Genomic DNA, 20,628 nt, shown 5'->3' with positions numbered 1-20,628 from the left:
TAGGATTGGACTTGTTTAATTTGTGTAAGATCCAAGAGTGCTGATTAGAAGCTTGCTGCATTGAATTGAGCTGGCATGAGTTTTGACTGTGAAATAGCAGGTACTCACTGCATCTCCAGCACAAGTGATCGTGTTCAAAAAGCAACATCTGCACTGCGCTTCAGGACACAGCCCAGCAAAATCCAATTTAGCACACTGATTCATCTGAAAGAGATGCCATCAAAATGGAAGGCCATTCCATTTCAGCCCGCTCCACTCTTATACACATTAACCAGCTGTTGCTGGTTCAAGATGCCAGTTGATGGAAATGCTCATCTGCAGAAAATAAAGCTGTTATTGGCAGGGGCTGTTTGGCTTCAGTATACACAGACAACCCGGATCTCCATCTGAGGAACTCAGAGTCCAGCAGCATGAAGTAAATCCTGGAATGTTTTCCTCGAAAAGCTTAATTTCTTTGCAGCTGAAAAAAGAAAGACACAAACATCTTGGATGACATGGGGGTAAAGTAAATTATCACGAATGTTTTATTCTGGAAGTGAACTTCTATTTTAAGAGAAAAGTTGTTTAAACGAGGTGTAAATGAGGAACAATTACATTCTGTTTTACTTGTATTTTTTGAAAAATATTTGTTTTGTGTTTTATATTTAAGTTCTCCCATATTTTATTGGATTTATTTTTGGTCATTCATTAGTCACATGCTCCAGGAAAGGTGTCTTCAGATGATTTCTGACGATTGGAATTGATTGCTCTAATAAAGGTTGGCAGTGATAGTGAGTGTGAAGTGTTTGAAAGTGACCTTGTGCTGCATTGTGATGGTTCCACCAGAATTTTTTTTTATTCATTCGCCACAGGGAAAAAAGGGAATGTAAATTCTTTATGCTGAAATTCTTTATGTCTTGAGAATTTGATGCTAGCGGCAACAAGCAGCGAGTGGAAAGTGTATGACATGGCTCTTCTTCGGCTGATTGAAGTCCAGACATGCTGCTGTTTTCTGGATCACCCGTAAAGGCTTGGTGGTGCTAGCTGGAAGGCATGCTAGTAAAGCTGGCTAGTAAAGGTCTTTCATTCATAAAATGTAATCAAATTCTCAATATGGCACCAGAAGCTGAACTGATGTAATAATTATATTAGAAATAATGAGTCAGAGTACAGTAACTTGGCGAAACTGAGTGTGTGGGAGGTCTATAGTATCTTCAAAAATTTTTAACTAACAGAAACTCTAAAAAAAAAAATATATATATAAAAATTTTAGAAGCCCAGATTTGTTAATCCACAAAACAAAACAAAAACAAAAAACTATCTACAGTCACTGCATGAAAAGAGCTGCTTCCAGACAAACATGGAATTGGAAATCCCAGCTAAACTTTAGGTTTGCCAAATGTGTGAGGCAGAGTGCTTGGAAAGGTAACATACAAACCTAAAATTCCTGAAATATGACCTGTATGTGGATGTATACTGGAATCTGTGAAAGTTCATAGGAATCCTCAGAGCTAGTAGTGAGGAGTAATTGCTGTGAGGTGTGAAGGCCTTTTGTATGTTAATGACTAGCAGGTAGAGGTACTTCCTTTGTTATCAGAGCTGGGGGCGGGGGGTTGTAACTATGGTGAGCCTTTTTTAGGACAGCACATACTTTATTATTGTACATAAAATCTGGATAAAACACCATGTGTAATGATGAGCCAGAGACGTTCGGATCCAAATGCAGCGCTTTATTAAAGAATGGTCAAACAGGCAGAAATCAGGAATGGTGTCAGGTGTGTCAGGGATAACCAGAGTCAAAACCAGAAACAAGCAGAGATTGGGGCAGGCAGCAGAGAATCAGAGTAATAAGTCCAAAGATCAAACACGGGAATGACAAACACAGGGAGAAACCCTCGGAAATGTTAGACAGGCTAAACAAGACTTCGCAGTAAGTGTGCTGCTTTTATGTGTGTGTAAATGAGGTGCAGGTGTGGCAAGGAAATTGGCTGATGAATGAGGTGCAGGTGTGACAGGGTGTTTGTGATGCAGTGACTCATGGGTAATGTAGTTCGGGTGTGGTGCAACAGTATGAGAGGTGCTAGTGTCCAATTGACATCTGGTGGTTGATGGGTGGAATGGTCTTCTACTGAAGTTCATGGGCACTCCATCTAATGATCGTGACACCATGTCTGTACAAATGTGTTTTAAAAAGCCTTCAAGTTTGGAGGTTTAATGGCCTTAAAACAGGTCCCTACAACAATAGATAGATAGAAATGAAATGTCTATAACATGCAATATTTTTTAATAAAATGCCACCAATAATAAATGTAATTTCTACATTTCATCGTATTTAATAAATTAACTTTTGTGGACCAGGACGGAAAACTCAATTTCTCAGAATGTGTTGAATATCTTTGAAGTACAATTAAGAAAATGTACTTTTCCTTTCATTCTGTTTTAAGTTTTATTTAACTTTCCTGCGGGGTTGTGGCCGTTTTAATTCAAATTTACACTTATGGATTGAAAGGGAGCCAGTTCTTTGATTTTAGAATTTTGTTCTAAAGCCACAGTCCTTGTCTATTCATGTCCATGTAATTCTCTTCATTCGGGGGATTTCAGATGTTTTAAATAATATTTGATCAAATATTGATATGTGCAGTTTATGGCAATACATTTATTTAGCTGGCATATCATGTAATATATTCACTTAGATTGTTTAAATAAATAAAACATGAAAAAAGTGTAATGAAAACATGAAAAAAGTGAAAGAAATTTCTTAAGGCCGACAGACACCAACCTACGGCAACAGACACATCCGTCAGGTTTTGGCAGATCGATGTATTAGCCCATCTGCCTCTGTTGGCATTGGTTGCGCTTGTTTTTGGTGAATGAACATCTTGGCATTTGTCATGTCTGGAATGTCCGAGAATGTACTGGTTAATGTCTGCCAGTGAATTAGCCTTTAAGAGAATGGTTATAATGAAAAGTGTATTGTCATCTAGGTTCTCTTAAGGTATTTTTGTCTTCTTTTTTTGCCTTTATGAAGGGAGCAGCAGCTTGTTTCTGTGTGCACCAAGAACGTGAGTGCATCTTGCAAGAATGAAATGCCTTATTGTGTTAAGAGTATAATTCAAACCCCAAAGCAACTATATAAAAACACAGTAGTTTGCATGTACAGATGGTAGTGGTGTCAAATTTGCAAAGCAAACTTCTCCTTTAAGTCTAAGTCATTTAGAGGTGAGCATGATAATGAAGAATAATCTAAAATAAGTCATGTAAACTAGGGCAAAGATGTTGGCGAAAGGCTAAGGGAGCCAACTTTTATAACGCCTATAAGTTCTTCTACCAAACTTAATCTTTTGATGACACAGCAAGCACTTTGCAACACTTCTTGCTCACTTTTAAGTGTAGGTCAGTTAGCAATAGAATTTAAAATCCGTATTTGGCCACAGGTCCTCTCTCATGCCTTCCCTGGAGTGTATGCCACATTTAATAAAGTCCTCCTTTGATGGTCACTCCTGCCACCATCCATTTCAACTGGTCGCAAGATTGTGGATGCATGTTCATACTAGATTCACACAGTTGGCCCGAGGGAGTAATCATTTGGCTGCACTCTGTGAGGTCTATGTCAAGCACAATTCCTCATAGGAATTTCCTTAATGCCATTAGTGTCACAGAAACTCCAGGGAACAGTCTGTAATGAAGACAATGCTCCACAATACTGCCTGATGTGCTTAAGTTGGGCACTTGTGTCAGACAAGTGGAACATTATGTAATGGTCTTCTTAGCAATGTAGCCTCTTGAATTGGAGAGTTGAAAATGTGAAATTAATCTGATATGGAGGCCAAAGTTGTTGAAATATCGACATAACAGTATAATAAAATAAAGAATATCACATTATCAGTATTTCATAGTGTATTGACTGAGTAACGCTAGGTCTAAAATAATACATTTCAGACACAAACTCTCACTTCAGTGTCTTTTGGATCTGTGCCTGGGCTTTAGGCAAAAACAAGTTGACATGTGGTAGAAACACACACCATTGTCTCAATTTTGGAATCCCAGAACCTCATACTGAATATTTCAGTGCCAAACTGCCCATCACCATCTGTACAGGGCAAGCAAAACAGCACTATGTTGATATTCCTCAAACATTCTAAATATGACTTTGTAGTCAGCACTGGAAAAATCATTTTAATTTGTGATTAGCATTTTAGCATAAAAAAAATGCATTCTTAAATATATGCACAGATATCTAAAATAAAAACTAATGAAGCAAAATTGCATAAAAAATAAAGAAGAATCAAAAGATTTGGAAGATAAACCATTGCATTGACTTTTGTTGATAAAATGATTAGAAACAATTTAGCTTGATGATGCGAATAAGCATTTCTTGTATTATTTTAATTTATTGTCATAATTATAAATAGTTTCTTGCACAAAGTTGTTTCACTGTTTACTTCACTTGGTTATTATTTTATTTGTTTACCTATAACTAAACATCATGAATATTCACAGGAAATAGTTTACTTCTGCACTGAAAAATACAGAGAACAAAAATTTTAGAACAGAATTTAAAAAAAGTGGCAATGGATCAACAAAAGCACAAGCTAGTATTTTCTTTACTGGTCAGCTGTGGTTATAAATGTTTACTTGTATATAAGCAACCTAAGGGCACAGGAAGTTTTTTTTTTTTTTTTTTTTTTTTTTTTGTATAGATTATTCACAAAAGCAGAAATAACCACCAAAGTTACCCCTGAGCAACAATGGCTCATTAAACTGCTCAATCTAAGAACATAAGCAATATATTTATCTCACCTCGTAGGCCATTTACCGTTTTCCTCTCGCTTACTCAAACAAGTTTAGTAACTGTTAACACAAGAACTGAAATATAAATTTTATTGTGATTGAGTTTTGTGCTTGTAGGGTTCAGTAAGTTCATTCGCAGGCCATAGCTGATTTTTAGAATAGATAAAAAGATAAAGTAATGGCCAGAAAGCATCAATATTCCACAAATATTATTATACTTCTGCTTTGTTAATCATTTATCCTAACGTTTATGTTACAAACAGTTGTTTAATGAAAAGCACAATCAAGTGGGTCAACGAACTGTATTTTGCATTTAACTGTAAGAATATTATGAAATGATGCCCTCCTTCTGACAGTAAGAAGGTTAAGGTCAGTTTTATGGGCAGGGAAATATGATAGTATCATTGTTTCCTATCCGATAACAAATGGTGCACAGGATCCATGCTCAACTTTGGTCCAGCTAATAATCTGACATCCAGGGCGGAAAACAATTACTGTAATCTATCCTTGACTAAATGGACATGGGGATAGGTTGCCAAGGGACTCAGAAGAGATATGCGGTGGCATCAAAGATACCTGGAAGAGCCAATGTACATATAAAATGAAAGGCAAAGCAGTTTGAAAGTACTGTAGCTTGTTAATTGGGTTTTGAAATCTTTGCTTAACTTTAATAGAAACAAACAGGTGAATGTGCAAGTCTGCACCTAATGTACCTTCACCGCAAGTACGTCAACAAGAAAACAAATGTTTGTGACAGCAGACCTTCGAACACATCACAAGTATTTGAGTTCCTTTTAATGGGGATTTGAAGATTTGATTTGTTCCCATCACATCCCGTGCAGCTCATTGGAGCGGTCATTTCCAAAGAACCATGAATATGTTGACCTTGGTTAGATGCTGACAGCTGCTTGATTTTTAAATTAATTAGAGTTTGAGAAGCGCTCTTAGCCTGAATAGGTGTTGAAATGCCTTTGTCACACTTGTGGACTTTTAAATGACTAATTGTAAATGTAAAATGTCAGTTCGGTGTAATAAAGAATTTGAGGAAAGTTTGGTTTGACAGGTAATAGACGGTAATTGCGGAAAGCTTGGTCTTTATTGCCTAAATAGATGCATATTTGGGGTGGAAGGGATGCAGAACAGCTTATTTTGCAGTGTATTAGAATATACTGTATTTAGCATACATATGTGCATTTGCCAACACAGATTGCTGATGTTGCATCCATTCTATTGGTTGGGAATTGTAATGAATGAGTTTGTTTTAATGTGTTGCCTGGTGTGTTTACTGTTTATAGTCTGATCTTAGTTTTATTGATGGCATACAAAATCTTTTCTCCATTTGCGATACTCGGGGAGCGATAAGCAAATTACTTGAGATGTTAAAGTGACGTAAGTGAATGAAAGACATGCTGAAACATCATCTGGGATAATAGCCAGTGAAAAATGGCTTTCGTTTTCAAAACAGATATGTCTCCATCACCATCATTCTGATGTGGTGTTTCCACTCAAGTTTATAATGATAGAACATCCTGGCAGTCTTAATGGGATGATGTACCACAGCTTCGTGATCGTAACTGTAGTTTCAAGTTAAATTAGTTTCCTTATGGTAGAAAAAAGAACTGTTATGGTAATTAGCGTTATGTGTAATTTCACTGAGCTTTAATGTACCTTTAAAAGTTGTTTAATGTCTTGTCATTGACTAAAGTCAACAGTCCTTTCCTCAGTTTTAATGTGTTACAGTTTTAATGTGTCACTTGCAGAGCATTTCGTTTGCAGGCCTGTCAAATGATTTATTCAGCAAAAAAACCTTTTAAGTGCTGTAGAAACAGGTGCCAGTGCAAATTTCTACAGAATAGTTTCTAAACTTTAGATATTATATATCTAAGAAGTGTTGTTTTTTGGCCGCCTGTTTTAATTTGAGTTTTAGTCTAGTCTTTGTGTGAAGCTGTCATTTTAGTTTTTATTAGTTTTAGTCACATTCATACTCTTTTTAGTCAAGTCAAGTTTCAGTGATCTAAAAGTCTGAGCATTTTAGTCTTATTTTAGTCAGAATTATCCATGACTATTTTTGTCTGGTTTTAGTCGATGAAAACTGATGACATTTAGTCTAGTTTTAGTCAATGAAAAATTTATTTTAGTCTCTTTTTAGTAATGCAATGCTATTTAACCCAGTCAATATAGTATAAGTACTTAGCTGTATAGACGAAACCCAAATTTACTTTGTTGTCGTTTTGTAAATAATGCCATGAGTGGGGCTTGAGGAAGTGATGTCGGTTGTGTCTGCACAGTGCGACCAGTTACAGCCCTTGAAGAGAGACATAGGAAAAATAAATACTGTAAAATATTAATAATAATAACGCGACTAAATAAGACAAAATAACGTTATTTAACAACAACATTTTAACATAGTTTTTTATTTTGTAAACCACATTTAGTCTCGTTTTTATAATCGTCGTCAACAATATTGCATTATACATTAAATTATAGTCATCGTCACATAACCGTATTTATGTCGTGTCTTGTTTTTGTCAATTGATAAAGGTTCGTTGACGACCTTAGTCATAATTTTCTTTGACGAAAGCAACAATAGATCTAGGTGTGTCTATGTCAATAGTATATTCAAATGAATACTAAATAGGTTCATGTTGAAGGCTTTTCTAAATCAGTTTTTCATTGGTTTTTATTTATTTATGGTGATGGGCTGAACCAGTGGGTGGATAATGGGTGCTCAGAAATGAAAGTGAGGTTCCATTAGGAGTTGATAGAATGACTCCATTTTCAGCTGAATATTGTAGGTGTGTTATAATCACCTATCATTCTTAAACAGCTTCCTCCAGATATATGTGCATTTGGTTTGATAAAAGGGGAGGAGGGGGGCATATATAAAAACTGTTTAAACACGTCAACTTCAGGAAATATGAAAGGGTGACTTTAAAGTAATGCTCTGGGTCTGTATATTTAAAAATCTGGCATAATGTTGATTTCCTCAGAAAAACTCGCTCTCATCCACCTTATTAGCACCTCTAAACTGGTGGTTTTGGTAACTATATAGCTCAAATAATAAACATGTTTTTACAGAATCACTTAAGCAAGTCTTAAAAAAAAATAAAATAAAATAAAAGCTTTGCATTAGGGATTTTCAACCTTTTGGAATGTTGGTTTACTTGTACTTGTGTTGTAAATGCTATGCTGCAACTGTGATTTGGCTGACTGTGTGTGTGTTTGTTTGTTTTTTGTATTGTACTTAGATAATTTCTTTAATGTTTTTTGTAAGTATACTTTTAAATAATGATACATCTCAGGAAGCAGGATTAGCCATTTTAAACTCAGAGCATGTTAATTGATCAGGATCAGTTGTATCATAACTATCTGTGAGGTTTTCAGTCAATAATCAGTCAGTCTGTTTATTTATTTATTTATTTATTTATTTATTTATTTATTTATTTATTTATTTATTTATTTGTTGTTGTTTTGAAAGATTTTATTGGCATTGGACTTAGATGATGTATCATGTGTGTTTAGATTTTTGATAAAAATCAGTGCTTTTACCTTTGCTAGCTTTCGTTGTATTTGGGAAGCATATGGACCCATAAAAGACTTTTGAAGAATTTCAAGTTACGAATGTTGGAACTTTGTTTGGTAAAATGTTATGTAAGGGTGGGCAAACACTGTGTTTCATTCATATTCATAAGTTGCCTGAACTGCCAAATTTAGGCCCCTCTTTAAGAAGGAATATTTATTCCTTCTAAAGAGGAATGTATTGTATCTCCATAGGACGTAGAGCCATTGTTGAGTATGCATTTGCATGGCTCTGTACAGTAATACTACATCTCAGATTAACCCAACTAGATTATGGATTTACAAAGTTTAGAAATGTTCTCCTTTCCCTGTGTCATCCATTTCAGTTGAGAGACAAACATTGACATCTTTATTATGGGGGAAAACAGTTGTTTTCTATGAAAATGTACAAAATCCCATTGCCAATAATATCAAAGATGTGGTTTAAAAAATAAAATAAAATAAAATAATAAATTAAAGCTATTGTTTGCTTACAGCTCAATGTGTTCAAATTATTACATATTAAACTGTTTGAAGACTAATTAACTGACAGAAAAATCACACTAATTTCATACATTCGTTCATACAAAACAAATTCTAGAATCTTTAATGTTCATCTGTTTAACCTGGCTGTTACTGAGTTCTAGTGACTGTCACATCACTCCATCTGATGGCAAAGCCAGGGTTCATTTTCAGGTCGGTCTTCCCATAACTAATGTGATGACCAGGAATTGTTTGTTGCTTTGCATTCATTACGCATTTATTAGGCTAATGACATGCACTATTTATAAAGGGAAAAAGAAGCATTTATGCAAGTCAAGCATTTTCCACAATGTTTTAAAATATTCAGAATGGACAAGTTATTGTCTTCATCATCATCATCATCATCATCATCATCATCATTATGAGCTTTTATATTCCCAACGAGACTTCTGTTTGACCTTTGACATGCTGGGCTACACGCTTTTCTGGATTAGCCCTAAGGACTGTGCCATTTGTCTGCATGCATGTCAAACAGCCACTTTCCTCCCATAGGGATACCTTGGTAGACGTCTGTGGCCCAAAATACTTCACACAGGCATTAAACAAAGTCTGCTTCACATCAAGTGGTGTAGACATGCAGATCATGCTGAAATCTTCCCCCTGTCAAGGTTGACAACTGAACAGAAGTCCCGTCCCTCCACTCCTTTATAAATTTTTTTCTCTCACTTTTTCATTTTATGACCTTGCCTTTTATTCAACACATGCCCATATTTTCTGTTTGCAGAGCACTTTGGAAATTGTTCACACTGCTATACCTTTCTGCTCTTTTCTCTCATGCGCTTGATGATGGTTTATTTTTCAGTGCTTACAAGTTTATTTAAAACCTATTTTACCTGATTTCATGATTTTGTTTTTTTGTTTCAATTTTTCCCCTTTAACTAGTGAAAAGGTCTGTAGATTTCAAATCTAGAGGAGTAAAATTATTCCCTGGCAAAGACAACAGCAACAAGTTTTCTATCTGTGAGTCTACCCCTTTGTTACTATTTTATGGTAAATCTGTGTTACTCGTTTGGAGTCAATTACAGCAAACATTGACTGTAAGATCATTGCAAAATCAACTTGCGCTGATAAGCATTTATCTACGAAATCACGGATGAATTACAGTTCCCACAAATATCTCACAAGCAGAAGTTTCCAGGCGATTTAATTTAACCCCCCACTGAGAGCTATTTCCTCAAAAGCATGAACGGCAGTTTACCGTAAAATTGTGATTTGTACACCATAATGAGGGAGTGACCTTGTGGCTTGTGGAATCTGTGCTCCTTTCTATGCATCGTAAATTCCTATCATTTTTATATCAACATCCGGCTAGCTTCTCTTCATTTTACTTTCGAAAACAAAGATTAGTTTCTATGGCCTTTTGTCTAAGAGGTTGTTTTCTAAATGATGGATTTTTTTCTGTATAGAAAATCTATAACCTTATGAGTTACGTAGCAGACATCAGACATTTGCAAGCATAGTTCACAAAAAATGTTTAAACCCCCTGCCCTTAAATGTATTATGAACATATCAATTTACACGGTAAAATTTTGAAGGAACGTTTGTTCTAGATAGAATGCACTTTTTTCCGCTGAAAGACAGTCCAGCATTGCAAATTAGCTGTAGATATGCAGAAACAGTTACTTCAGCTTGAGATAAACTACAACAGCATGTCTCTCATTGACCAAATATTTAAAAACCTGCAATGATCTTCAACAGCGTCATGTTTGTTTTAATTGACTCTTTTATTATTTGGTTTGCTTGTGCTCTTCTTATTTTCCTTTGAATGTATTTGTGTTGTCAGAGTGAGCCATGTTTTTTCGATTTAGGTTCATTTTTTATTGCTTTATTTGGGGATCGTTATCTGCTGATATTGCTTGCATGACCAATCTCCCTTGCCATTTCCAAACCAGCAGTCTCTCCGTCCGTCAACAACACAACACAGTGAGCAATGTTTGCACCATGCGGTTCTGATCTAGCACCCATTGTGAAAGTTATCAAGCTAGATTGCAGCTGTCAAACACGGGAAATATCCACTATACCATTATTTTTCTTGTAACTTGCATATTGTTGTGAATGATGCACTGTAAGCAACCCTTCCATAATTTCAGTCCTTTTCCATTATGTGTGTGAAATTAGCCTTTTACTTTTATTGCTGTTGAGGGAATTTGAAGTGGTGTGGCTTTTTAGCACTTTTAGCACTTTCCAAAAGACAAGCAAATAATATTCTTAAATGTGTAAAATTGCTTTCTGTATAGTTTAGCTTTAAATGTATTGCTATGGTATTGTTATACTAAAGATACACATACTCTATATTTATAGCATATTGTCAGAAACACCGTCAGGTGTTTTGTTAGACTTTATAGAGATGGGTGTAATGGTTGAAAGTGCTTCTGGCACTGTGTTGTTTATAGATCCCGATTAACATGACCTTAAATTGAACTGTGTATTTTAGTTGTACTGCTTACATGTCAAGTGGAGACAAGAGAAGCCAAACAAAACAGCTAGTGACTCCCCTCTAATGCTTTTGGAATATGTTTTAAATATGTGCTTCTGAAAAAGAGCCCATCTTGTTTCATTGTTAATACAACTTACCTTGTTGCATTCAGAATCTATAGTGTTAGAAAAGCAAATGAGCCTGAAGCCTAAAGAATTTCCTGTTAGGAACAAAATGTGTTCAGAAATGCTGGTGTTCCATGACATCATGCAGTTAATAGAATTAAGATTAAATGTTTACAGTCGACTGAGCAATCGTTGACCTTTTATGCTTTCTCTGTTGTTACGTAGCGATATTTCAAGTTACTGTGATTATGTAAACACATAAGTGTTCAAATGCAGAATGCATTTTTTATTTTATTTTTTATCTGTGATATCAAGAATTTGGTTGCTCAAAATGTGTGCCTGTCCACTGTCTAGTGTCCTGACCTAATAATTATCATTTTAAATAAAACTACACAAAGCAACAGTATTAAACAACATATTGGCTATTTAAAATCTGCCCTTTAATACTATTTCATCTATTTATTTATGCATAAAAAGTATTATTAAGGTTGATGTTTTTATTTATAGTATTTTTTAACTTCATACAGAGTACTATTTGTCACATTCTTTGAGTAAATTTACCTTTCAGATCTATAAACAGCTCAACATTTTGCTAATTTGCACTAGGTATATCTGTTTTACAGTCAAACCAGCTTGTATATTACTTTATTGGCTATATGGAAACACATTTTGTCAATAATTTGGCATGACATCACGGATGCACATGTCTACATTGATCATGCAGCAGAAGTGAGTGCATGTGAATGCATGTTTAATAGATTGTTCGCTTGCTCACCCTGTTCACCTGAACGCCCCATTTTTCCTGATGCATGTTGGCAAGGTCCAAGAAAGGGCATGAAGCATTGAGTATTTATATAAAGCTATGTTTTATTTGTGATTTGTTTGTGCATTGGCCACATGTGAATAAATTAACAATAGAAATGTCTATGCGATATGCTCATAAGTATTTATATAGAATATGCTTTATCCTGCGCAAGGCAAAGGATGTGATTCTGACAGTGTCATTTTTTTATTTACCAGTCAGTTCCTATCACAGAGTAAAGACAGTTTAGCTAGGGATGTGTGTGTTTTTAATTTATGAATGTTTTTGTGCTTGAAAGTGTGAGATACAGTGTCGAGAGTGTTTCATCAAGTGCGTGTGGGTGGGTATGTGTTTGTCTGTGTGAATTAGAGGGATGCAGAGAAAGAGAGACAGAGGGTAAGTTTGAGGGAATGAGAATAACAGGTCTCACAGAGAGTTCTGCTTCTCTGGCTGTTGATTGAGCTCTAAAGGCCCTGCGGGTTTCATACTCCACTGGCCTTGAATGTGAGGAGAAGTGGAAAAAAAAGGCAACTTTTCTAAACATAGCAGAGGGATGATTCTAAAGAAGCGCACTAAAATAACCCTCAACTTTTAGCAGAAAGGCCTAAATTCTCCCAGGCTGATGGATGGTGAAAACAGCAACATGATGCTTTAGCTCAGAGTCCATTAGAAGAGAACAGCAAGTTAAACACCAAGACAGTCCCCTGACCTCAACATGTTTTTATTTTTTTTCACAGAGCCAGTTGGGTCCATATTAGTTCTCTTCATTTTCTTCAACAAAATGCTTCGGTTTTCAAGCGAATGTGTTTTGATGAATGAAATATTAGAGAATGTCTCTTAACAACAGTTGTAGAGTTGTATTTACAAGTACACCAGTACACTTTTATCTGCAATAAAGCTGTTTTCAAAATCGTGTGCTGTAGCTTTAAAAGTGCACTGCAGCTGTAAAATGCTAACTTTTGGCACTTTTCAGTTCCTGGAGAGATCATTACGTTCAGTTGTAGCTACTTTACAATGATGAGGTTTCAGCAAATTCCATCACTGAAGGTAGAGGAATTACATCAGACCATAACTAGTCACAAATGCAATCAAATTCTGCAGAAATCATGACTAATTGACACTGAAAATAAAAGAAAATTGAGAAAATCATGAGGCATTTTTATGAGGGAGGCAAGGTAAGAGAGAGAGTAATCTTTCTACAAAGACTTGAGAGCCTGTATTTGGGCATTTTAATCAGATTTTAGTGGCTCTTTTTTATAATTATTATTATCATCAGGATACAAATTCACATCCAAAAGCAGTGCCAAATTTGAGGTAAGGTAACTAATTCTATAAATATATTGTTGGCCATGCATATTATCCAACAAATCACTGAACGCAAATAATATCTTTATTTGTTTCTTAAAATATCAGAGGCGTTAAGGTTAGAGTTAGGTTTTGTGTTGAGCATAAATATCGTAAATTTTTGTACGGGCACCAAAATGTAATGCTCATATGATAATGTTTTCAGCACTTTTGTAATTTTCTTTATTTGCATTAGCGGCACTAAACTTTATTATGTTTAATAAAATGAATTGTCACCTCAGCTGACTGGGATTCAACAAAAAAGCTGAAGGCTTTTATGGAATTTGTTTTTTCAGAATTAGAAGAAAATCTAATTTTGTGTCCGTTTTCATAGTAAAATCCAGTGCACTTGTGGGGCTCAAAGTATCAAAGTGTGTGTTAGCTTCACAAGCAAGAAAATTGAATTAAATCCCACGCATGTCTATACACCTTGCACATGTGCAGATATGTACAGTATGTAGCAATGCCTTTTTATAACACATTCACACTACTCCCACACTCAGTGATGTTTTCCTGAATGTTTCATTATGTAGGCTTATTTTGAATCAAACATGCGAAAAAAAAAAGAACAAAATTCTTGACATTCAGGCGTTTAGGGTTGATTTGTTTGTTTGTGGCCATTTTCAGAGGCATGATTGGATGGATGATTGGACTGATAAGTTGACTGGTGAATGAGGAAATGAAAGGATAGACAGAGAGATAGGTAGAGTGATAATATTAACACGATCTCACATATTACAGACATTCATCACAAACTGTCTGTTTTGGTCTGTCCTAAAACACAACATGTTAATTTCTTCATGTGTAGTTTTGTTGTTTGTTATTTGTTAGCTGTTGTCACCACCAATATGAGTCCACATTCATCACATCCTGGAGGTTTCCATTCAATTTAAACTCTGACAAGTCAAGCTGTTTTCTTTTCTGATTCCTGGGTTAACCAATTTTGGAGCAGGCAATTAGACATTATAGGCACCATGTTTTATTCGTTTTTTAGAAATAATTAGAAAATGTAAATAATCTGAAAGCACCACTGGATAAATTCTGCCACAAACTTAATAAAGACGTCAATTTTTTTTTTCTTTAGATAAAACATAGTATCAAATTATATATAATGCCACACTGTGAGACTTCTATCTAAAATCTTTATAAAAGTCCATAAACTTGCATGTCAATTGCCAGGGATAGTGGGAGTTGATTTGAAATAGTAAGCATGGATTAATAGCATGAATAAAAATGGTAATTAACCTAGTCACAGTGTGGGCTGAGTATATCAATGTTCAAAGCTCTGCAAAATACAGGAAAATCGCATTTTGACAATCTGTCGCTTTTGATGTTAGTCACAGTTTCACCCATGCTTTGACAAAATCAACCTTTGTATTGGTATGACATTTGCCATTTTCCCATTGCACCTTTGCAGAACCTTTAATAGTTAATGAAGAAGCCAGACTGAATCTGTACAAAGCATGAAAATGGATACTTGGAGGAAAAATAGGTTGAGGAGACTGACAGAAAAGTACATAGAAGTTTCATAATGTTTAAGTTGAAGTTCTAACAGCTTCAGAGTGAATTGCTGCTACAAATGGGGCTAATTTTCAAATTGCTTGGTGAGATGAACAATAACATTCTATTAGTTTTTCTTCCTGTACTTCTTTTTCCTCATCTTTTTCTTGTTATTTTCCTCAGAATCACACAATGAATAATGAATAATGTAATATTGTCTTGTCTACACAATTATTTAAATTAAATATTTTTTTCCCAACATTTGCATAAATTTGTAAACTGGCATTAAAACAACAAGAACAGCCTGTGGAAATAAAGTGTACCATCAGTAGTCAGTCATCCTTGAGTCTTAGTGAATTCCTCACCCTGTGTTTGACCACACTTCCATCATTCAATCACAAGCCATTTATGGAAAGACAGGAACATCTTGAGCCTCACTTAAAGGAATTAAATATCTGGCAGGTGTCTACAAGTCTAAATAAGTAAACCAGAAATTAAAGGAAGCCAGTGTTCCTCATTAGATTATTTTAAGGATCAAAAGATTTTGGGGACATTTGAACAAATGCAAACACATCCACTTAAGAACATAGTGATACAGTATGTGCAACTAATAAAATTGGTACAACAACAACAAAAACCTATAAAAAATGTTTAAGTGTAAAACTCTGCATTTGCAATGTACATGTAGATTCATTTTAGCTTCATTAATAGTTCAGGGTGCATAAGTAGTAAATTCAGTGGGGGGTCATTTTAATTTTACAGTGCTGTGCTTGTATGCATGCTGATGATAGTGAGCACTTCTGCATTATGTTTAGACCCCTCTTTGCACTAATCAGCATATTTTAACTGCTTGGTTAAATGAAATTATAATTGTGCATTAATTTCATCACACATCTACATGTGCATATGTGCATATAAATGGCTGCATTTGAAGTCACTTTCACTTGGCTGGAAAATGTGAGGTGACACGGTCCTCTCGGCCCCAGACGGACAGTTATCAAAATTACTCACCTTCAGTCTAGTCACATGGCCCATGACAGCCACTCTAACCTTCAGCCTTAGCCTTCGTTGACTAGATCACACATCTTGAATCACTTCTCCAGTCAGGATTTTTTTCCTAACATAGTGTTCAATCTACTGTTAACACTACTGGTAATAAAGTGAGCCCTCAAATTAGCATAAAAAGCTGTTAATATGATCTGGGATTTAACAATTACTTTCAATGATGTAATCACACTCTTACATAGTGACAACTGAACTAAGACACATTTGTGCGGACGTGTAGAGTTATCAGATAATTTGATGATGTGTGCATCGTGTGATTTTGTCTGTGTTCACGTGTATGTGACCCTAGTGTTATGTACATTGTCAGCAGTTCTGTGAAGCCGTTTGCATGAGGCTTGAATGAGGAAAACTATGTTTATCTCTATGTATGTGTCTAATGGCAAACTCTGAATTCACAGTAAACGAAGGAGGAATCAAACAGGCCTCTAATTCCTGTCCAGACCCGGGGGAACCTGAAAACGGCAAGCGCATTGGCAACGACTTTAGGTAATCACCCTTAGGTACTGCGTGTCCCGATATTGGCTTCGCAAGAAGGTATCTGGTTACCATAATTCCTACATTCTCCACCAAGAAAGCCAGCATTAGGTGCTAATAATTACATTCTTATTGATCAGTTGCAGCATTTTGATGTTTCCTAATATCCGCCATCATACACGCAGATGAAATACTGTAATATTGCAGTGCTAGTCTTCTTGGCGTACTGATTGTATTGCACACTATTTTGCTTAGCAGAAGATTTGAGATTATATGCAGATGAGATCAAATAATTTCAACAAGTCAATATACTGTATAAAGCCCACATTTGTATTTAATGGAAGAGTAGTTGTGTAATAACTGGGATAATGAACAGTCAGTCCTTACATATTACATTTTTCAAGAAGAGAAGAAACCTGTATTATGGATACAGTGCTTCTACACTGATACGTACTTGTCATTAATATTGTAACATCTAAATATCTTGTTGTGGTGTCCTCTGTTTAGCACTCCCAGAGCATATAAATCATGTTCTCCAGGCCAGGCTCTTCCAAGTCTTGCTAATACCGGCTCCACAGGGAAGCTGATGATATGAGCATGGCTTTACTGCTAATTAGGGCCAGTCGATTCAAACTGTGACACTCATGTTATTTCGGGTTTTTGTGTAACATGGCTTTAGAATTACAGAAAACCCCAGCAAATTAAACGGGAGCGTTTGATGTTTGTTAGCAGAGGGTTTAACACACAAGATCGCACAACATGTTGCAAAAGAGCTGTTTGCTGTTTCCTCAAATGAAAGTGTATGATTGTCAAAATGTGAAAGCGTTTTTAAAAGCATCGGCACATGCTGAGTGGGTTGGTTGAGTTGGTCTGAACCTCAGATTGAAGGAAGTGTTGAAGGAATGAAAGAAGCTTCAAACTTTAAAGTAAGACGCACCACAGTATTGATTGTACACTAGCTAGGAGGATAAGACGCTGTTTTGATATCCCTTCATTTATTTATCCCCCTCTTGTGCATGCTGCAATACTTTTTTTCTCAAACTTCTGTATGTGCGTTGTGTGTTTGCATAGAACTGAGAGTAGACGGCATATTTAAATTGAAATTTGATATTTTTTGGAAAGATGCACAGTACTTTTCTGTGCCGTCTTGCCTGAATGACTGCTACAGTGGTACACAAAGTTATAACCCATTGAACTCTGCTTTTAAAAACCTCATTTTCATATGCAACAAATAAAAAATGGCATTCACCCTGATTATTCAGTCATGCTAAATGGATTTGTGTGCGATCTGATTTGTTTGTCATCCTGTGTGTGTGTGTTTGTGTTTGTGTGTGTGTGTGTGTGTGTGTGTGTCCACGCATATGGGTCCTGATCCCCACAGTATTGGTGCCACAGCCCAGTTCATCTGTGATGAAGACCATGTTCTCCAGGGCTCCAAGAGCATCACGTGTCAGAGAGTGGCAGAGGTGTTCGCAGCATGGACTGATCATAGACCTGTTTGTAGAGGTAAGTCCGTGAACTGCAAACCACACTGAACATCTGTGTATATTTCTGTTTAAACTCAATACATGTAAATAAGATTAATGTTCGACATTAATGTTATTCTGTTAGACTCTAAGGCTTTTATCGGTGGTCTAGTTCTGCAGTTTGAAAGGGATAGTTCACCCAAAATGCTTCTATCAATATTTACTTATCCTTGTGCTCCAAAATTATGTGCTGTAAAAAGAGTTGGTTTGAAGAATTTTCACACTGCTTTTAGCCATGCAATGAAAGTAGATTAGTACAAAAGCTTGTCTCAAAAGAATTCAAAAAATAACAAAAAAAGTTATTGTTTCCAACTTTTATGAAAGCACGTGATATACTCTCAGAAAAAAAAATGTCACAGTAATGTATTTACCCTTTGAATTGTTCAAACTAATATTAAGTACTTTAGATAAGTGTTGCTTTCCCACCAGCTGAAATTAGAGTTGTTGTTTGCAAAAATCTTTCCCTCAAATCTGATTTGTGTATATTCTGACATGGTGTGTCACTTTAGTCACATGACAAGAACGAAACATATGTGTTGCTGACATCAAATATAGTAAAATAAATTCTGCATGCAATATTTAAATATGTACTTATGTATATTAGAGTTTAAGCAGCAAAACGTGGTCACCATTCACTTTAATTGTATGGAAAAAGAGCAACTTGAATATTCCTCTCCTTCCTTTTGAGTTGCACTGAAGAAACTAAGCCATACAGGTTTGAGGTAGAGAAAATCATTTTTGAGTGAACTATCCTTTTAAGATTAAATCTACACAGACTCTATATAGGTTGTCAGCCCTCGGCATTATGAATGTGGGTCAGTCATCATGAGGAGATATTTGGTCTGAATACTTAGTAGGATTAATTATTGCTAGAAGGGGTAGGTTAGATGGGTGATGTTAATTAATTTCAGGAGTGTTTGCCGTTGTCTTGTGACAAGCTTACTAATAAACTTTTTTTTTCCCACTGTATCTGATAATATTGCCATGGCAACTAGTAAAATTCAGAGCAAAATTTGCATGCCAGCAGTGACTTCTAGCTTTTCACAGCCCTAATGGCTTTAAGTGTCAGTTGGCTGCCCTGGGCAAACAAACAGGAACTGGACCGTCTCCATCATTCAGGAGGACACTTTAAATATAGCTCATATTTAAGTGGAGTGAGACGGACACTTTTATCAGCATTTATGGATCACTGGATGGTCTGTTTATTTATTTATTTATTATTTATTTTTATTTTTTTATAAGGGGGCTTGTATTTCTTTTTTCCTTTTAAAGCACAATAGTCATGAATTTAATTAGCCATAGAATTAAGTTAATTCTCATCTCTGTTTTAGTGTTTATTCAAAACAAGGGCATCTTGCTCTCATTGTAACCTCCAATCTGTTAGTTAGCAGCTTGCAACATCTTTTAATGCTCAGCTAGCCAGCAGAAGTGACTAGCCAGCTTTAAATCCCAGTTGCACAGAGGTGGGAACGTTGTAAAACTGCACTGCTATTAGCACAAGTGATGCATTTCCATGCAATGTAATTTACATAATTTCCTTTTATGAATATAATCATGTATTAGTCTGCATTGTTTTGACCTGTGCAGTGGCTTTGTTGAGCTACGGAATTACTATGCATGTAAAATCATAATTATTTTAAATGACAAGGTTTATAAATGGCTTTTATAAAAATTTTAGTTTATTTTGCTTGATTTTTTAACTGGATCAGATAAAATATTAAGCTGGGTGTAATAACAAGGGATATTAAGATGTCATATCGTCATGTTCTATGTCCATGGTCTATGATTTAAATTAGATTACAGTAGACTTTTTCCCAGTTACCAATCTCTATTAAAATGTGTGACATGGGTCTTCTTTTGAGTCACAGCTATGGATGGCCACTAATGAAAGGGCTTGCATAATCTTGTGCTGCCTTCAGCCAGTCAGGCCATAACATTTCTTCAGTTCCAGAGTAGTCACATTGACATTTACTACTCAGGATATTGGCGCAAAAACTTCTGTTTGGAACAGAGAGTGCCTGTGAGCAAAGATGGCAGATTTCAACCTTCCAGAGAGCTCTGCACTAGTCAAGCATTTGCAGTTGATATGAAAGTGAATGCTGCAGGTGTTATGGGCCTCTATGAGCAGAACCTAGACAGTGTGACACCAAGTGGCCACCTAGGGAAATCACAGGTGAAACAATTTACAGTTTGTGTTAGCATTTAATTTTTATATTTATTTACCAGCAGCTAGAAAACGAAGGACAGGTGGCTCTTTAAAAACTTGTGCATTATTGAGTCAAATGCAGTAATTATTGTCTTTTGAAATAAGAAAAGGCAACTAGTGTAGATGTAGGAGGGCGAGTACCCTTAAAAAAGGTGGTATTGTTTCAGAGGTGTGATTTTGTGTTTGTTTAGATAAGTATAGTGTGAGTTTTGTGGCTCTAAGGCTGCAGCATGCAGGAAAATTAAGATGTGGAACAGTGTTTGAGGTTTAATGATGTAATTGATCATTCTGGGTGGCGA

The 20,628-nt window shown here is 35.7% G+C and overlaps 1 protein-coding gene across 4 annotated transcripts in view; it reads left to right on the top strand.

The window, feature by feature from the left end:
• The window catches only part of LOC113062137 (CUB and sushi domain-containing protein 3-like), a 365,289-nt gene that overhangs the window by 181,943 nt on the left and 162,718 nt on the right, over window positions 1–20,628 (top strand). For 2 of the 4 annotated variants that reach the window (XM_026231756.1, XM_026231755.1), the window contains exons 7-9: window positions 9,754–9,831; window positions 16,522–16,609; window positions 17,979–18,103. In XM_026231756.1, the coding sequence (XP_026087541.1) occupies window positions 9,754–9,831; window positions 16,522–16,609; window positions 17,979–18,103 (291 nt within the window). The remainder of the gene's footprint in view (window positions 1–9,753; window positions 9,832–16,521; window positions 16,610–17,978; window positions 18,104–20,628) is intronic. The other 2 variants (XM_026231758.1, XM_026231757.1) reach the window with 1 other exon arrangement.

This window comes from Carassius auratus, chromosome 44, assembly GCF_003368295.1.
Source record: "Carassius auratus strain Wakin chromosome 44, ASM336829v1, whole genome shotgun sequence".
Classification (NCBI taxonomy): Eukaryota; Metazoa; Chordata; class Actinopteri; order Cypriniformes; family Cyprinidae; genus Carassius; species Carassius auratus.
Note: the sequence above shows the minus strand (reverse complement) of the source record. Positions and strands in the feature narration are given on the sequence as shown.